The 16,682-nt window shown below is 42.4% G+C and overlaps 2 protein-coding genes across 2 annotated transcripts in view; both read right to left on the bottom strand.

Moving 5' to 3' along the window:
- LOC126191038 (allergen Tha p 1-like) overlaps positions 1 to 16,682 on the bottom strand; it is a 69,872-nt gene that overhangs the window by 12,135 nt on the left and 41,055 nt on the right. The window lies entirely within an intron of this gene.
- LOC126191036 (allergen Tha p 1-like) lies at positions 7,137 to 9,844 on the bottom strand. Its single transcript, XM_049931742.1, has 2 exons — positions 9,619 to 9,844; positions 7,137 to 7,431 (listed from the first exon to the last, which is right to left on the bottom strand). The coding sequence occupies exons 1-2, from the start codon at positions 9,803 to 9,805 to the stop codon at positions 7,241 to 7,243; spliced, it is 378 nt and encodes a 125-aa protein (XP_049787699.1). The 5' UTR covers positions 9,806 to 9,844; the 3' UTR covers positions 7,137 to 7,240.

Raw genomic sequence — 16,682 nt, 5'->3', positions numbered from 1 at the left:
GCATTTATTTGGGAGATTTTACGTCAACCCTGCTTATCAACCTTTAATAAGATATTTAGCTTTTAATATGTCATTTTGAATGTATGTCTGGTGTTTTATTGCCTATTGAAACTGAAACAAACTTCAGGAGTTTCAGATATTTTCTTTTGTTGCATTACATAGGACAGGCGTCCATTGCTTACACCGAGATTGCTAGACAAGCTTTTTGTTGCTGATTAAAAACCACAAATTGCACGTTGTACCTCCATCCAGCAAGACCTTCAGAGGTTGTGGCCCAGATTGCTGTACACACCGGTATTTCTAATAACTAGTAGCATGTCCTCTTGCATTGATGCATGCCTATATTCGTCGTCGCATACTATCCACAAGTTCATCAAGGTAGTGTTGGTCCTGATTGTCCCACTCTTCAACGGCGATTCGACGTAGATCCCTGAGAGTGGTTGGTGGGTCACGTCGTCCATAAACAGCCCTTTTCAGATTGTCCCAGGCATTTTAGATAGGGTTCAAGTCTGGAGAACATGCTGGCCACTCTAGTCGAGTGATGTCGTTATCCTGAAGGAAGTCATTACTCACAAGATGTGCACGATGTGGGCGTGAATTGTCGTCCATGAAGACTAATGTCCTGCCAATATGCTGCTCATATGGTTGCACTAGCGGTCGGAGGATGGCATTAACGTATCGTACAGCCTTTACGGCGCCTTCCATGGCCACCAGCGGCGTACTTCGGCCCCACATAATGCCAACCCAAAACAGCATTGGATCTCCACCTTGCTGCACTCGCTGGACAACGTGTCTAAGGCGTTCAGCCTGACCGAGTTGTCTCCAAACACGTCTCCGACGATTTTCTTGTTGAAGGCATATGCGACACTCATCGGTGAAGAGAACATGATGCCATTCCTCAGCGATCCATTCGGCACGTTGGTGGGACCATTTGTAGCGCGCTGCATGGTGTCGTGATTGCAGAAATGGATCTCGCCATGGCCGTCGGGAGTCAAGTTGCGCATCATACAGCCTATTGCGCACAGTTTGAATAGTAACACGACGTGCTGTGGCTGCACGAAAAGCATTATTCAACATGGTGGCGTTGCTGTCAGGGTTCCTCCGAGCCATAATTCGTAGGTAGCAGTCATCCACTGCAGTAGTTGCCCTTGGGAGGCCTGTGCGAGGCATGTCATCGATAGTTCCTGTCTCTTTGTATCTCCTCCATGTCCGTACGACATTGCTTTGGCTCACTCCGAGACGCCTAGACACTTCCCTTGTTGAAGGCCTTCCAGGCACAAAGTAACAATGCGGAAGAGATCAAACCGCGATATTGACGTCTAGGTATGGTTGAACTACAGACAACAAGAACCGTGTACCTCCTTCCTGGTGGAATGACTGGCACTGATTTACCCCCCCCCCCCCCCGTCAAATATGCGCTGCTTAAGCAAGGTTGTTTACATCTTTGGGCGGGTTTAGTGACATTTCTGGTCAAAGGGACTTTGTCTGTGATACAATATCCACAGTCAACGTCTATGTTCAGGAGTTCAGGGGACTGGGGTGAATTAAAACTCTTTTTGATGTGAGCATTATGAAATATTAATGATCTAAAATAAATGTAAACACGGAAAAAATCCGTACATAAAATTGTATGAAGTACCAGGTATCTGAGCAGGAATATTTTCTATGTAGTTCCGTCTTTCAGTGTTGTCCATTCAGTGACGCCATGACATAACTTCTTCTTTTTCTTGTGTGAGTTACGATTTCTTCCTTATTGTGACAGGCATTTACCTTGTCACATAATAAGACTGCCCAGAGACTTTTCTATTACTTGTTCTTACAGTTGAATATTTTGCTTTGATCTAATAACATCATCTTTAAAGGAAGTCTATGTTGGGGATTCTGATGTTTGTGAGAGTGAAGTTTTCGTGTACCAAAAATTATGGAAATGGTTTCTTCTGCCACTTCAGTTGTATTGCTTTTGACGTTTCATGGGCATTATGGATATTCTCCCTTCAGCGCCATTTATGGTGACAATCAGAAATCGATTTGGCTCGAATGTAGCGAGTAAAACTTCATATTACTGTATAGGCTTATGAAGTATTTCTGCAAAAGGTGATGTCCATTACTATTTAACAGCCTTTTCTCCACTAGCAAAAGATTCCGAATTAATTTCTCATTCAGATCAGTATGGGACTACGAAGGCGAAGATGGTCATGAGGAAAAGACACAATCACTGACGGAGAATGTGATAGAAAAGCCATAAAATTTGGAAATGTAAACGATGGAACCAGACGAACTGGGAGTCAGTGAATTGGAATGGAAAGGATATAAGTATTTCAGGTAGGATTAATGTGGCGTCATCTGAAGAGGAACAGAAAATTATATAACAGGCGTAGGATGCGTTATAAATAGGAAGGCAGGGCAGAGGGTGAGTTACTGTGAACAGTTGAGCGATGCGGTTATTCTCAGCAGAATCGCCAGTAGTACTACGCCAACAATAGTATCAGGTATACGTGCCCACGTCACAAGGATGAGGTAAATATACGAGGGCACTGAACAGGTAATTAAGGATATAAATGGAGACGTAAATCTAATAGTCATGGAAGACTGGAAAGCGCTAGGAGGGCAAGACAGAGATGGACGAGTTTCGGGAGAATGTAGGCTTGGTAGTGAGAATGAGAGAGGAGACAGACCAGTTCAGTTCTTCAATAAATTTCAACTAGAAATAGCGAGTATTCTGTTCCAGAATCGCTAGAGGAGGAGGCATACATGGGGTAAATCTGGAGAGACGGGAAGATTCCAGCTGGATTACATCTTGGTCAGAGAGAGACTCCCAAATCAGGTACTCCATTGTAGGGCGTATCCAAGTGGAAACATAGGCTCGATCACAATTTTCTAATTATGAAGAGTGGGATTCGTCATGAAGAGAATTGCCAGGAATCATCGCATTGTAAAGAAGCAGGATACTGACGTACTGACAAATGATGAAATGCGTTTTAAATTCACCAAGGGTGCAGATATTACGATAGTGATTATCCCAGAACGCAGTTCTGCAGAATAAGTACGGACATCTCTAAAAACGGTTAACATCTCTAAAAGCGACTATTACGGGAGTTGGACAGATAAACACAAAAATGAAACTTCCTGGCAGATTAAAACTGTGTGCCCGACCGAGACTCGAACTCGGGAGCTTTTCCTTTCGCAGGCAAGTGCTCTATCATCTGAGCTACCGAAGCACGACCCACGTCCCGTCCTCACAGATTTACTTCTGCCAGAGCTTCTGTAAAGTTTGGAAGGTAGGAGACGAGATACTGGCAAAAGTAAAGCTGTGAGGAACGGGCGTGAGTCGTGCTTCGGTAGCTCAGGTGGTAGAACACTTCCCTGAGAAAGGCAGAAGTCCCGAGTTCGAGTCTCGGTCGGGCACACAGTTTTAATCTGCCAGGAAGTTTCATATCAGCGCACACTCCGCTGCAGAGTGAAAATATCATTGTGGAAACACAAAAATGTTCAGGACAAGGTGATAACGTTCATTTAAAGTTCTTTCTGGCATCAGTTAATTTTATCGCTACCCCAGGTGTTACCAATCGTATAATTTGGCAGATATTATTGGGAGGCATTTACTGAAGTTGAATTTATTAGCTTTGTGAAGTTAGCTCGAAATTGTTTCCATATTCGAAGTTTTTAGATTTTACTTTCGGCGATTGGCCAATAAGTAAAGTCGCGCGGTGGTTCACCAAATGCCATAAGTCACGTTAAATAGTCGCAAGTACAATACAGGGCTGTTGCAGAAACCTAAATAATGACAAATGTAGTATCGTGTTTTGTTACTGCAGCAATTTGCCACACTACATAATTTCGCTTTTGTAATAACAGTCTTTACTATTTGTATACATTGAATGTGGGAATCACCAGTGCAGCCCGTGGCTACTTGGCACTCTACGGTCACAGTGTACAACAAAAATGCACAGGATTGTCCCGACTGTATTTGACTGTGCTGCTATTTCCACCGTAAGCAATCACCACTTGTAGTGAACGTCAGACTACAGCGAGGCTGCAGAGTTCGTAAGTCATAAAATGCGCAACTGTGAGGAGGTGGGCTTGTAATCTCCGTACTGCCAGATTTATGTTGCACTTATTTTCCCTACATCACCCACGGCGAATGCCAGGAAGATGTCTTTTAAAACGTGTTGTTTGATTTCCTTCCCCATCCTTGCCAAACTGAGTGCTCACCGAGTGTACAGTGATCCTCCCGGAGCGTTACACCCTAATTTCTGTTTCTTCCCTAAATAGTACAGTGTAGACGATAACTTCTTTCGCTGATTTGCAGTGAGTGTTTTACTTTTCGAAACACAAATTGGAGAAGACGCACAAGTTGGGTGGTTTCCAAAATTTCCTAATTTACTCACGGACTTCATAAAGTAAGTTAACGAGTCGATCCCCGCTACAGGTGCGGGGCGTTGGCAGAAGAGGGTACATGTTCTGGGTTTTCTGCAGACACAGTTTTGCTGCAGCTCGGATAACGGGTGTATCACAGTGTGTATCACGGGTGTATCACGGCAGCTGCGAAAGTATTCCAAAGTTGAGGAGGCACGCGGGACGGTATAGAAAGACACATCTGAGTTACACAGACTCCCTGTGAAATTATGGTTGTACTTGTGCTAACGTGAAGTGTTGCGTCCAGCCGTTGTGGAATAACGCCAACAATTTGACTAAGGCCGTACAAACGTGGGTGATGCTATTCGGAAGTCCAGACATTGCACCACGCGATTTTCACCTTTTCGGAAGACTGAAAAAAATCTTAGAGGAAATATTTTCCAACGATGAGGATGTTCACATTGAGGTTCTCAGATGGCTCCGTGACCAAGGAGCGGGTTTATGACATCGAGGAATTGAACGATTTGTAGAACTAGGCCCTACGTGCAGAGCGTTCCGACCGCTGTTGACAGAGATCTTGTTGCTAGCTTGAAAAACGGTCTTATATATCTCTGTCACTTTGAAGTGTTGTTCGGAAATAGGTAATGACGCGTAACTTACTTTCTGAGAGCCCCCTTGTACGAAAAAAAGTACAGTAAGGGATTTATTCCGAAGGTCTACCACGGAATACAGTTTTGCTTCAATGAACGTTTGCGTTTGTTATCACTCATAGGCATGAATATTTGTCTTACATTACTGTGTTGTGATATGGGCAACAGCTCTCTGGTTCGTATCTCAATGCTTATCAGTGAGATAGCACATTAAGGGTGCAATCTTCCCCTTTGTGCTTCCTTCGGTTGTCAGTGGAGGAGTTTTGGATCCCCGTCAATCCGTTCTTGTGTAGACTTCCCACGATGTCCCTAAATAACGGCAACCACAATGCAGGGCGGTTGCTCTGAAATTTCACGCTGGATTTCCTTGGCACTTATTGTCCTTGTAACTTACGCTCCACACCTACTGACGTTTCTATCGACAGTTCCTGAAGCGCTGTCTTCCTTTGGTTTCCCTCGATTTCCTGATTCCTCGTCCCACTCTGTCGCACACAGAACTACTGCAGTTGCTCCACAGCACTGCAGCTGCCGCATCACATGCGTGTGACAACGTGACGAGTAACTCATTGACATATTTTATACCACTTCATGATGTTCTCAGTGCATAACCTGGATATATATATCATGGCGAAGATGTTAACGGAGTATTCACGCCTGCGGATGGCAATAAGTTTCAGACGCCGGTAAGGTGAACATTGTACTTATTAGGCGATCTTGACGTAATAAGCTGTTACGTGAAGAATGCATTGCACTATATTTGGTTTATTTTGCTTTCACATTCGTACGTCACAGTCTGTGAGTATCGTTTACTGTAAAACTTTGTTATTTGACTTCAGGGAGTCCATAGCTACATTGTGTATTAGAACTGTTAATCATTTAAAACCATTGAGTTAGAACTGGAACTTACTATAATATGTTATTTATCCGTACACATCGTGATAACCGTTTGTTTGCTTGTTAATATATCTGTACAAATGTTTCTAAATATAATATATATGTTCCCCTGGAGACGTCAACTCGGTACATGTAAGAGACATTCTGGGAGTGCAAGAAGTGCATTACGTAAAACTGTTGCTTACTACTGTTTTACGTGCTATACTGATCACCACAACATATGATCTGAATGAAACATAACTGTATTTAGTTGCTTGTCAACTTCTCGACTTCCACTGAAAAAATTTTCCTTAGGCATAAATGAATGTAATTAGTTGTAATTCGCTAATTTCGCATTTTCATCTTGTTAGACCTTCAACAGTTTGTCTTTAGAGTGTGTTTGGGATGTATGTGCCGAGACTTTAATTGTTGACTATGGACAGTGTACTGAACAACAACACGTAAGTATTTAATTCATTTTTAAACCAATAATTAGAGCTTTTAAGAGTAATGTGTTTTAAGTTTGTTAGTACCTCCAACTACATGTGGCAAGAGGAAGCCATTAATGTTTATTTTACCCTCAGCGTCAAGTCAGATGTTGAAGTGTGAATGCATGGATTCAGAACGGTTTGTCTGTACTGACAGGTGTAGTCCACTTAGTGGTGCATTTGCGACCTTACAGGAAACATCAGGTATTAAATTGTGTGACGTGTTTGCGGGAATGCTTCAAATCAAAAAATGTTCAAATGTGTGTGAATTCCTAAGGGAACAAACTGCTTAGGTCATCGATCCCTAGACTTACACACTACTTAAAGTAACTTAGACTAACTTATGCTAAGAACAGCACACACACCCATGCCCGAGGGAGGACTCGAACCTCCGGCGGGATGGTGCCGCGCAATCCGTGACATGATGCCTCAAACCGAGCGGCCACTCCGCGCGGCGGGGGAACACTTTTACATTCAGCAAAGAAACAATTAAAACACTGAAGGTAGTACATATTAAGGTACCTGTGATCACAATATGAGCACTTTTATCCCTAACACCCTTATGCGGTAACCACAATGAGGAATTGTACGGAAAAAGTATCTCATTTATGGAGAACTGTTCCCAAAAAGGGCTTGAAATTTTTCTTATATTACTTGCGTTAATGAGAAGTAGCTTTAACTCCAATATCTTACGAAGGGATTGTGGAGGATCTTTCGTTTACTGTACATTTTTAATTTTTGAAGAGATTCCAAAAGTCCTTTCATCATCAACAATAATCAAATAAATTACAGTTCTTTGGTGGTATCACGTGAGACACAGCCTTGTGAGTTCCTTAGAGCTATCACAGTGCAGCGCCAAAGGCGTCCCGGTGTTTACGCGGAGACCCTCTTGAGTTCCTCGCCGTACTTCTGCCTGTAGGTGCCGGTGGGGTCGTACTTGCTCTCCAGCGGCGTCCACAGGTCGGGCTTCTCCTTGATGAGGAACCTGATCACTTTCTCCGCTCCGGCCTTCTGCTTCTCGTTGCATTTGGCACAGTCGTCGGTCAGCGCATCAGGAATGGCGGCTGTTAACAGACACGGAATACAGTCAAAAAATAGCGTCTACCATAATACTATGAAATGAAATTATTTGTGAGTACAGTAGAGTGGAGCTTATAACGTTTAACTGATGAAACAATGGGACTTCTAATTAGTTCGGACATAATTCATTGTGAGTATAGTCCTCATTATCATGATCTAGCTGTAATTAACCAAAGAGTGTGCTACTGAATCAATATTATATACCCTAACAATCAACTCAATCGTTACAATAGTAGATAAGTCACGTTCAACAAAAATGAACGTTGTTGTTTTAGGCGTGTTGTTTTCGCTGCTTTCTTCAAACAGTAAATCGAAATTATTCACTCTTTGAGTCACTAACTAATATTACGGGAAATCGGTAAATTTGAATGTCTTGCTAATACAGAGGATGTCCAAAACATCTCGTTATCATTTCAAAACACCACAACTTGGAACCTTTAAGAAATAGAGAATCGTCTTTTGTTGAATCACGTGTAGCAACTGCTAAAGTTTTTCCTTTGCCTTTTGTAGCAAATCTGTTTTGAACTGCATCAAAATGGCAATGTACCACAAGAAGGTTCAATGTGTCATGTGACAGGCAGAATACAAAGGTACTCAGGAATTAAATTGTCGGTATGAGCATGTGAGGGCGCCACAGGTAAAAACAAGCGTAATGGGATGGATCAAAACTTTTACAGGGATAGTCAGTGTCTGAGACTTTCCTCAAAGTGGACGTCCTTCAGTGCCTCAAGCGGCTGTTGACAGACTGCAAGCTGCAGATGTACATCATCGTCCAGCATGATGGGGTAAACCAAAACTCGGTGTTTGAACGTGTGGAACGTGCTGAATGCGAGTTGCGCTGAAGGACACATTTCCTGAGTGGTGGGTGGGTCGTGATGGTCCCCCTGCGTGTCCCCACGCTCTCCTCATGTCTGCAATCATGATTTATTTTGTAGGGCTGTGTTAAGGATCGCGTGTAAACACCAATCAATAACACTGCTACTCTTGGTGCACTATTCAATGAAGGAGACAGAACTGTTGGTGCTGCAATATTCGGCCACGCACGGGCTGGCCTATAACATTGACTAGATATTCTACGAGCGTTGAATGGGGCACAAACTGAAATTGTGGCATGAAAAATGGTTTGAGTCCTGCTAAACGTTCTATAACAGACCACGATCCTCTAACGCGAATACTTTCCAAGTAATTACTTTTTTAAATTTAGTGGCGCTTCCTGAACATCCAGTAGATTATTATTGACCATGGTAATGGAAGTTTCTGTAAGCTGTAATTGCTAGTGTCATGTAATATTTTGAACATCTCAGCTAATCAATTGAATGTAATATACCTCTTGCGAATCTAAGCCGCCAAATAAGGTGTATTTTGCAAATAAGCCGTTTTGAGCTTCCTGTTGAAGGGCTGCGTTGTTAGAAGTCTATGAAATAGAAAAGTATTTCTCCATTACCAGAGCTAGAAGTTGTGATTCCAAGTACAAACTCGATGTATATTGTGGGACTTATAGATAATAGATTTTATTTTTCGTGATATCTTGTAACTACAGAAAATTTGTTACGAAGTAACATGTCTAGGGACAACGTGATCCTTGATTTGCAGGAAAACGTTTTAATCTGGGGCAAAAACGCGAGCAAGCCAAGAAATACTCATGTTAACATAGGCAAGAATTAATGAAAAATGGAATGTGAAGAAAACGGTGCAAAATAAAGAGTAACATAGAGAAATGTTGGTGCTACTGGCATCCTAAGTAAGAAGCAAGATCTTAACTATCACAGTAGATGGAAGCAGTGTGCAGATAGCGCTAAAGTGGGAATTAATAGAGCACTGAAATCGGCGTACAATACAAATATGTTCTCAAATCTGTCTAAATAAGAAAGATTTTAGCAAGCAAAGATTTAAGCAAATAACGTTAGTAGTACTAATGTTACCTGTTTCTTTCAATAAAACGAGAAATGTAAGCAGTGAAATCCCGTGGCTGTCGGTCAGGAGAAAAGGTGAAAGTGACACTTCACCGATTTTGGTGCAAAAGGTGGTAAGAAATGCGAGAGGTTGTATGAGATACATTCTTAAACTTACTGAAACATATTCGTAGAGGCGACGGGAATTTAGAGAAGAAGCAGAAAGGTTAAGGCCATGCACTAATTGTCGTACATGTTGAGTAGAAGAACTACACTCACCCTTGAGCTCCTTCCCGTCAGGCGTGCAGGAAGCGTCGCTGTCAGAGAGGAGGCACTCGTGGTACTTCTTGAGCAGGCGGTCGTTGTGCAGCACGTCGTCCAGGTCGATATTGTCGTACTTGGTGGTGTACGCAGCAGCAGCCGCCACAAGGCACGCCAAAAACAAGGCGAGAGTACACTTCTGCATCGCGGCTGTTGGGAAAGGTTATCGACTGTGGCTGTCCAGTGATGTGCCGAACACAGCTACAGCGGTGTAATATATACCTGCCAGCGCGTGACGTCACACGGATAGGCAGTAGCGGCGACCTCGAGTGGTCCACGCACGTGGTCCTTTCTCAGAGCTGGTAGCGTGTTTGGCAGGCAGCTGCTTCACTTCTCAGAAACGCCGTCACCGTGACGACTTACTGGGAATTTCTTCACCTCCTCTGTTGGATAATAACGCACTGGTAGACTTCCTGTTTTTTAGTCTCTTGCTGACAACATATGAATCACAACAGACCAGAGAGTGGAAAATCGTAGTCTGGGGAGTACCAGCAGAAGTTGTACAGCAAGAGATACGTAATTGACAGTCGCAACACAATTAGTGTCGGTGTAGTGCACTAAAAAGTCATAAAGAAGTACAGAATGACTTCGTGTGTCACATAGCGTATCTAATATTGTAATTCATGTTTACGACATGTTTCCTTTCATCTGACACACGTTAGGCAAAATGAAACTACGTCAGACAGAAATTACATGGAGGTGTCCTAATTACTGAAATATATAGTAAATTAAGATTTTCTGGTTGCTAAAATGAAATTTCTCATTGACTACATTGTGCTCTATGTGCTTCCACTTCTTGCTTTCATTTCCGCCAAGAAATCGGTACAGTACAAGGTGTAACAGGTACAAGTGCAAATATTTTTATTGGTGACTGAGTATAGTGTGCTGAAAGACATTACATCTGTATTTACGTTATTTGCAGCCAAATAATTATAGCTAATACAAATGGTAGATTTTTATGTTCTTTAGCACCTAGAGATACGTATGGCAGGAGCAAACGATTAATGTTTATTTTACCCTGGACAACTGGTCACTTGTTGAAATGCAGACACATGGACGCAAAACAGTTAGTCTATACTGAGAAGCATAGTCCACTTAGTGATACATTACGGCATGCTGGAAACATCATGTATCGGTACCGCCCAGGTTCGGACACCGTCTCAAGTATACCTACGGTGTCCTCAACGAATGTGTGTGAGTGTATATCTTTACGCCTAACTTTATTGATATTTATGCCCGACAAGGGCGTGAATAGAGCACTTACTTGGCGGAGCGGACAGAAGAATAGGGGACCGGAATCTATGCTGTCGTAAAATAGTTATCGGAGCTCTGATTATTTAACAACACGCCACTCACGCCTTATTAATGTAGGATTGCGTGAGGCGCTTTTAGAATAGGTTGAATTTGATGTATACGTGGAGTGTTCATAGAGACAAAAACGTAAATGTTATCTCAAGGATTACATTTCGTGTTATCATATTAGAATGTTGCTGCAGGATATCATTACCGTAGCAAAATTAATTAAAAGAAACCTTTGAATTAAAGAAAGTATTGCCTTTTCTTAACAAAATAATCTTTGTTTTGCCGAGAAGCGGACAATGTCTCTACCGAACCGAAACTTTTTAGTTTTTACTTTAATACGAAATAAATTAATTTTTGCATTTTCTTTCCTTTACTAATTGTGATGCGAGTCTTTTATAGCGTCCGTTGATGACCGAAAGCAATGAAATTATTCTTACGCAAGATGTCTGCCAAGAATGGTCTATTGTTCGGCCGTTCTTATTCTTTATCCAGCGTGCTGAAAACCTTGAAAATAAACTTTATTTCTACTTCTGCGTGAAGGTCACTATATACATGAAAGAAAAAGGCACAATTAGCATCATTTGTCTACATCTACATCTATATCTACATCTACATGATTACTCTGCAATTCACATTTAAGTGCTTGGCAGAGGGTTCATCGAACCACCATCATACTATCTCCCTACCATTCCACTCCCGAATAGCGCGCGGGAAACCGAACACCTAAACCCTTCTGTTCGAGCTCTGATTACTCTTATTTTATTTTGATGATCATTCCTACCTATGTAGGTTGGGCTCAACAAAATATTTTCGCATTCGGAAGAGAAAGTTGGGGACTGAAATTTCGTAAATAGATCCCGCCGCGACGAAAAACGTCTTTGCTTTAATGACTTCCATCTCAACTCGCGTGTCATATCTGCCACACTCTCTCCCCTATTACGTGATAATACAAAACGAGTGGCCCTTTTTTGCACCCTTTCGATGTCCTCCGTCAATCCCACCGGGTTAGGATCCCACACCGCGCAGCAATATTCTAACAGAGGACGAACGAGTGTAGTGTAAGCTGTCTCTTTAGTGGACTTGTTGCATCTTCTAAGTGTTCTGCCAATGAAACGCAACCTTTGGCTCGCCTTCACCACAATATTATCTATTTGGTCTTTCCAACTGAAGTTGTTCGTAATTTTACACCCAGATACTTAGTTGAATCGACAGCCTTGAGAATTGTACTATTTATCGAGTAATCGAATTCCAACGGATTTCTTTTGGAACTCATGTGGATCACCGCACACTTTTCGTTATTTAGCGTCAACTGCCACCTGCCACACCATACGCAATCTTTTCTAAATCGCTTTGCAACTGATACTGGTCTTCAGATGACCTTACTAGACGATAAATTACAGTATCGTCTGCAACCTAAGAGAACTGCTCAGATTGTCACCCAGGTCATTTATATAGATCAGGAACAACAACCTAAGAGAACTGCTCAGATTGTCACCCAGGTCATTTATATAGATCAGGAACAGCAGAGGTCCCAGGACGCTTCCCTGGGGAACACCTGATATCACTTCAATTTTACTCGATGATTTTCCGTCTATTACTACGAATTGCGACCCTCCTGACAGGAAATCACGAATCCAGTCGCTCAACTGAGACTACATCCCATAGGCCCGCTGCTTGATTAGAAGTCGCTTGTGAGGAACGGTGTCAAAAGCTTTCCGGAAATGTAGAAATACGGAATCAACCTGAGATCCCCTGTCGATAGCAGCCATTACTTCGTGCGAATAAAGAGCTAGCTGCGTTGCACAAGAACGACGTATCAATAGATCGTTCCCTTCGAGGTGATTCATAATGTTTGAATACTGTATATGCTCCAAAACACTACTGCAAACCGACGTCAATGATATAGGTCTGTAGTTTGATGGATTACTCCTACTACCCTTCTTAAACACTGGTGCGACCTGCGCAATTTTCCAATCTGTAGGTACAGATCTATCGGTGAGCGACCGGTTGTATATGATTGCTAAGTAGGGAGCCTCATTCTGCCAACGGCCTTGTCAAAGAGGGCGGAGGAGCTGATAGAGGTTCAGGGCACTCTCTTGTCCTAGGGGTGGGAAATTGACCCTAAAGGCGGAAGAATCAGCAATGATCAACGACATGAGGATGCAGAAGGCAATGGAAACCACTGCATTAAAGACACGTAGCGTGTATCCACAGGGCATGTGGCCTGTAATTGAAGAAATTCAAATGGTTCAAATGGCTCTGAGCACTATGCGACTTAACTTCTCAGGTCTAGAACTTAGGACTAATTAAACCTAACTAACCTAAGGACACCACACACATCCATGCCCGAGGCAGGATTCAAACCTGCGACCGTAGCGGTCACGCGGTTCCAGACTGAAGCGCATTTAACCGCACGGCCACACCGGCCGGCAATTGAAGAAGTGTCATGATGATCTCTCCATTGGCAAAAGATTCCGGAATAGTCCCCCATTCGGATCTCCGGGAGAGGACTGCCAAGGGGGAGGTTACCATGAGAAAAAGATTGAATAATCTACAAAAGGATAACGTTCTACGAGTCGGGGCGTGGAATGTCAGAAGCTTGAACGTGGTAGGGAAACTAGAAAATCTGAAAAGGGAAATGCAAAGGCTCAGTCTAGATATAGTAGGGGTCAGTGAAGTGAAGTGGAGGGAAGACAAAGATTTCTGGTCAGATGAGTATCGGGTAGTATCAACAGCAGCAGAAAATGGCATAACAGGTGTAGGATTCGTTATGAATAGGAAGGTAGGGCAGAGGGTGTGTTACTGTGAACAGTTCAGTGACCGGGTTGCTCTAATCAGAATCGACAGCAGACCAACACCGATAACGATAGTTCAGGTATACATGCCGACGTCACAAGCTGAAGATGAACAGATAGAGAAAGTGTGTGAGGATATTGAAAGGGTAATGCAGTATGTAAAGGGGAACGAAAATCTAATAGTCATGGGCGACTGGAATGCAGTTGTAGGGCAAGGAGTAGAAGAAAAGGTTACAGGAGAATATGGGCTTGGGACAAGGAATGAAAGAGGAGAAAGACCAATTGGGTTCTGTAACAAGTTTCAGCTAGTAATAGCGAATACCCTGTTCAAGAATCACAAGAGGAGGAGGTATACTTGGAAAAGGCTGGGAGATACGGGAAGATTTCAATTAGATTACATCATGGTCAGACAGAGATTCCGAAATCAGATACTGGATTGTAAGGCGTACCCAGGAGCAGAGATAGACTCCGATCACAATATAGTAGTGATGAAGAGTAGGCTGAAGTTCAAGATTTTAGTCAGGAAGAATCAATACGCAAAGAAGTGGGATACGGAAGTACTAAGGAATGACGAGATACGTTTCAAGTACTCTAACGCTATAGATACAGCAATAAGGAATAGCGCAGTAGGCAGTACAGTTGAAGAGGAAATTGGGAAGGAAAACATAGGTACAAAGAAGGTAGCTGCGAAGAAACCATGGGTAACAGAAGAAATACTTCAGTTGATTGATGAAAGGAGGAAGTACAAACATGTTCCGGGAAAATCAGGAATACAGAAATACAAGTCGCTGAGGAATGAAATAAACAGGAAGTGCAGGGAAGCTAAGACGAAATGGCTGCAGGAAAAATGTAAAGACATCGAAAAAGATACGATTGTCGGAAGGACAGACTCAGCATACAGAAAAGTCAAAACAACCTTTGGTGACATTAAAAGCAACGGTGGTAACATTAAGAGTGCAACGGGAATTCCACTGTTAAATGCAGAGGAGAGAGCAGATAGGTGGAAAGAATACATCGAAAGCCTCTATGGGGGTGAAGATTTGTCTGATGTGATAGAAGAAGAAACAGGAGTCGATTTAGAAGAGATAGGGGATCCAGTCGGAATTTAAAAGAGCTTTGGAGGACTTACGGTCAAATAAGGCAGAAGGGATAGATAACATTCCATCAGAATTTCTAAAATCATTGGGGGAAGTGGCAACAAAACGGCTATTCACGTTGGTGTGTAGAATATATGAGTCTGGCGATATACCATCTGACTTTCGGAAAAGCATCATCCACACAATTCCGAAGACGATAAAAGCTGACAAGTGCGAGAATTATCGCACAATCAGCTTAACAGCTCATGCATCGAAGCTGCTTAAAAGAATAATATACAGAAAAATGGAAAGGAAAATTGAGAATGCGCTAGGTGACGATCAGTTTGGCTTTAGGAAAAGTAAAGGGACGAGAGAGGCAATTCTGACGTTACGGCTAATAATGGAAACAAGACTAAAGAAAAATCAAGACACTTTCATAGGATTTGTCGACTTGGAAAAAGCGTTCGACAATATAAAATGGTGCAAGCTGTTCGTGATTCTGAAAAAAGTAGGGGTAAGCTATAGGGAGAGACGGGTGATATACAATATGTACAACAACCAAGAGGGAGTAATAAGAGTGGACGATCAAGAACGAAGTGCTCGTATTAAGAAGGGTGTAAGACAAGGCTGTAGCCTTTCGCCCCTACTCTTCAATCTGTACATCGAGGAAGCAATGAAATAAATGAAAGGTTCAGGAGTGGAATTAAAATACAAGGTGAAAAGATATCAATGATACGATTCGCTGATGACATTGCTATCCTGAGTGAAAGTGAAGAAGAATTAAATGATCAGCTGAACGGACTGAACAGTCTAATGAGTACACAGTATGGTTTGAGAGTAAATTGGAGAAAGACGAAGGTAATGCGAAGTAGTAGAAATGAGAACAGCGAGAAACTTAACATCAGGATTGATGGTCACGAAGTCAATGAAGTTAAGGAATTCTGCTACCTAGGCAGTAAAATAACCAATGACGGACGGAGCAAGGAGGACATGAAAAGCAGACTCGCTATGGCAAAAAAGGCATTTCTGGCCAAGAGAAGTCTACTAGTATTGATTGTGAATGATGTTATCATTTGATCACCTTGATCTGCAGACGATCATTTTTACAGAAAACAGTTTTATACAATATTTACAGGTTGCCTATTTAAATCATTTTATCGGGCATACAATATGAAAATATGCAATTGTTGGTTAATTTTACTAAGTTAGTTCACATTTCTAGCGCATCAACTTTCAATGTACGTCCACTTTACATATGTGACATACTTTTTAGGGGATACATATATCACGATAACATTTTCGTTCGTGTCTCTCGCAGTCAATACTGCAGAATATATAAATAATTTGTGGTTATGGGTTTTACATAATTTTTGTTACAAATTAATGCGATGCTCATCGTCGGTTGAGTTTGTTGTTCGATGCCGTTGGAATGATGGGCAGACGATCAGGAGCTCGTCTCCCGCCGCCGGTCGTTGAATGCTGGACAGCTGAGCATCGTTGTTACAGGAGCGGGTCCCGCCTACCGCGCGCTGATCAGCTGCTAGTCGGCATCGCGCCACCCCGTAACAAGCATGAAACAAGTCCACCCGCATCAGCTTTCTCATCATGAAGGTATATACATATAAAAGCTTAAAAGATATTTTGGCTAATTCACAACCACTCTTCAGCCACACGTGTCATGTCACGTTCTTGTTGTTTGAGTATGTACTTTGTCTTGGATGTCACTACTCCAGCACTTTACAACATTTAGGATTAGGCTTCTACCATCTCACTGTTTAATAAAATGCACAGGTCATAGCTTGTCAACACCTCCCGTCGCACACGCACTGCACTTTCACTTCCTCGAGCT

Source organism: Schistocerca cancellata, chromosome 6 (genome assembly GCF_023864275.1).
Source record: "Schistocerca cancellata isolate TAMUIC-IGC-003103 chromosome 6, iqSchCanc2.1, whole genome shotgun sequence".
Lineage (NCBI taxonomy): Eukaryota > Metazoa > Arthropoda > Insecta > Orthoptera > Acrididae > Schistocerca > Schistocerca cancellata.
This window is presented reverse-complemented; position numbering and strand designations above follow the sequence as displayed.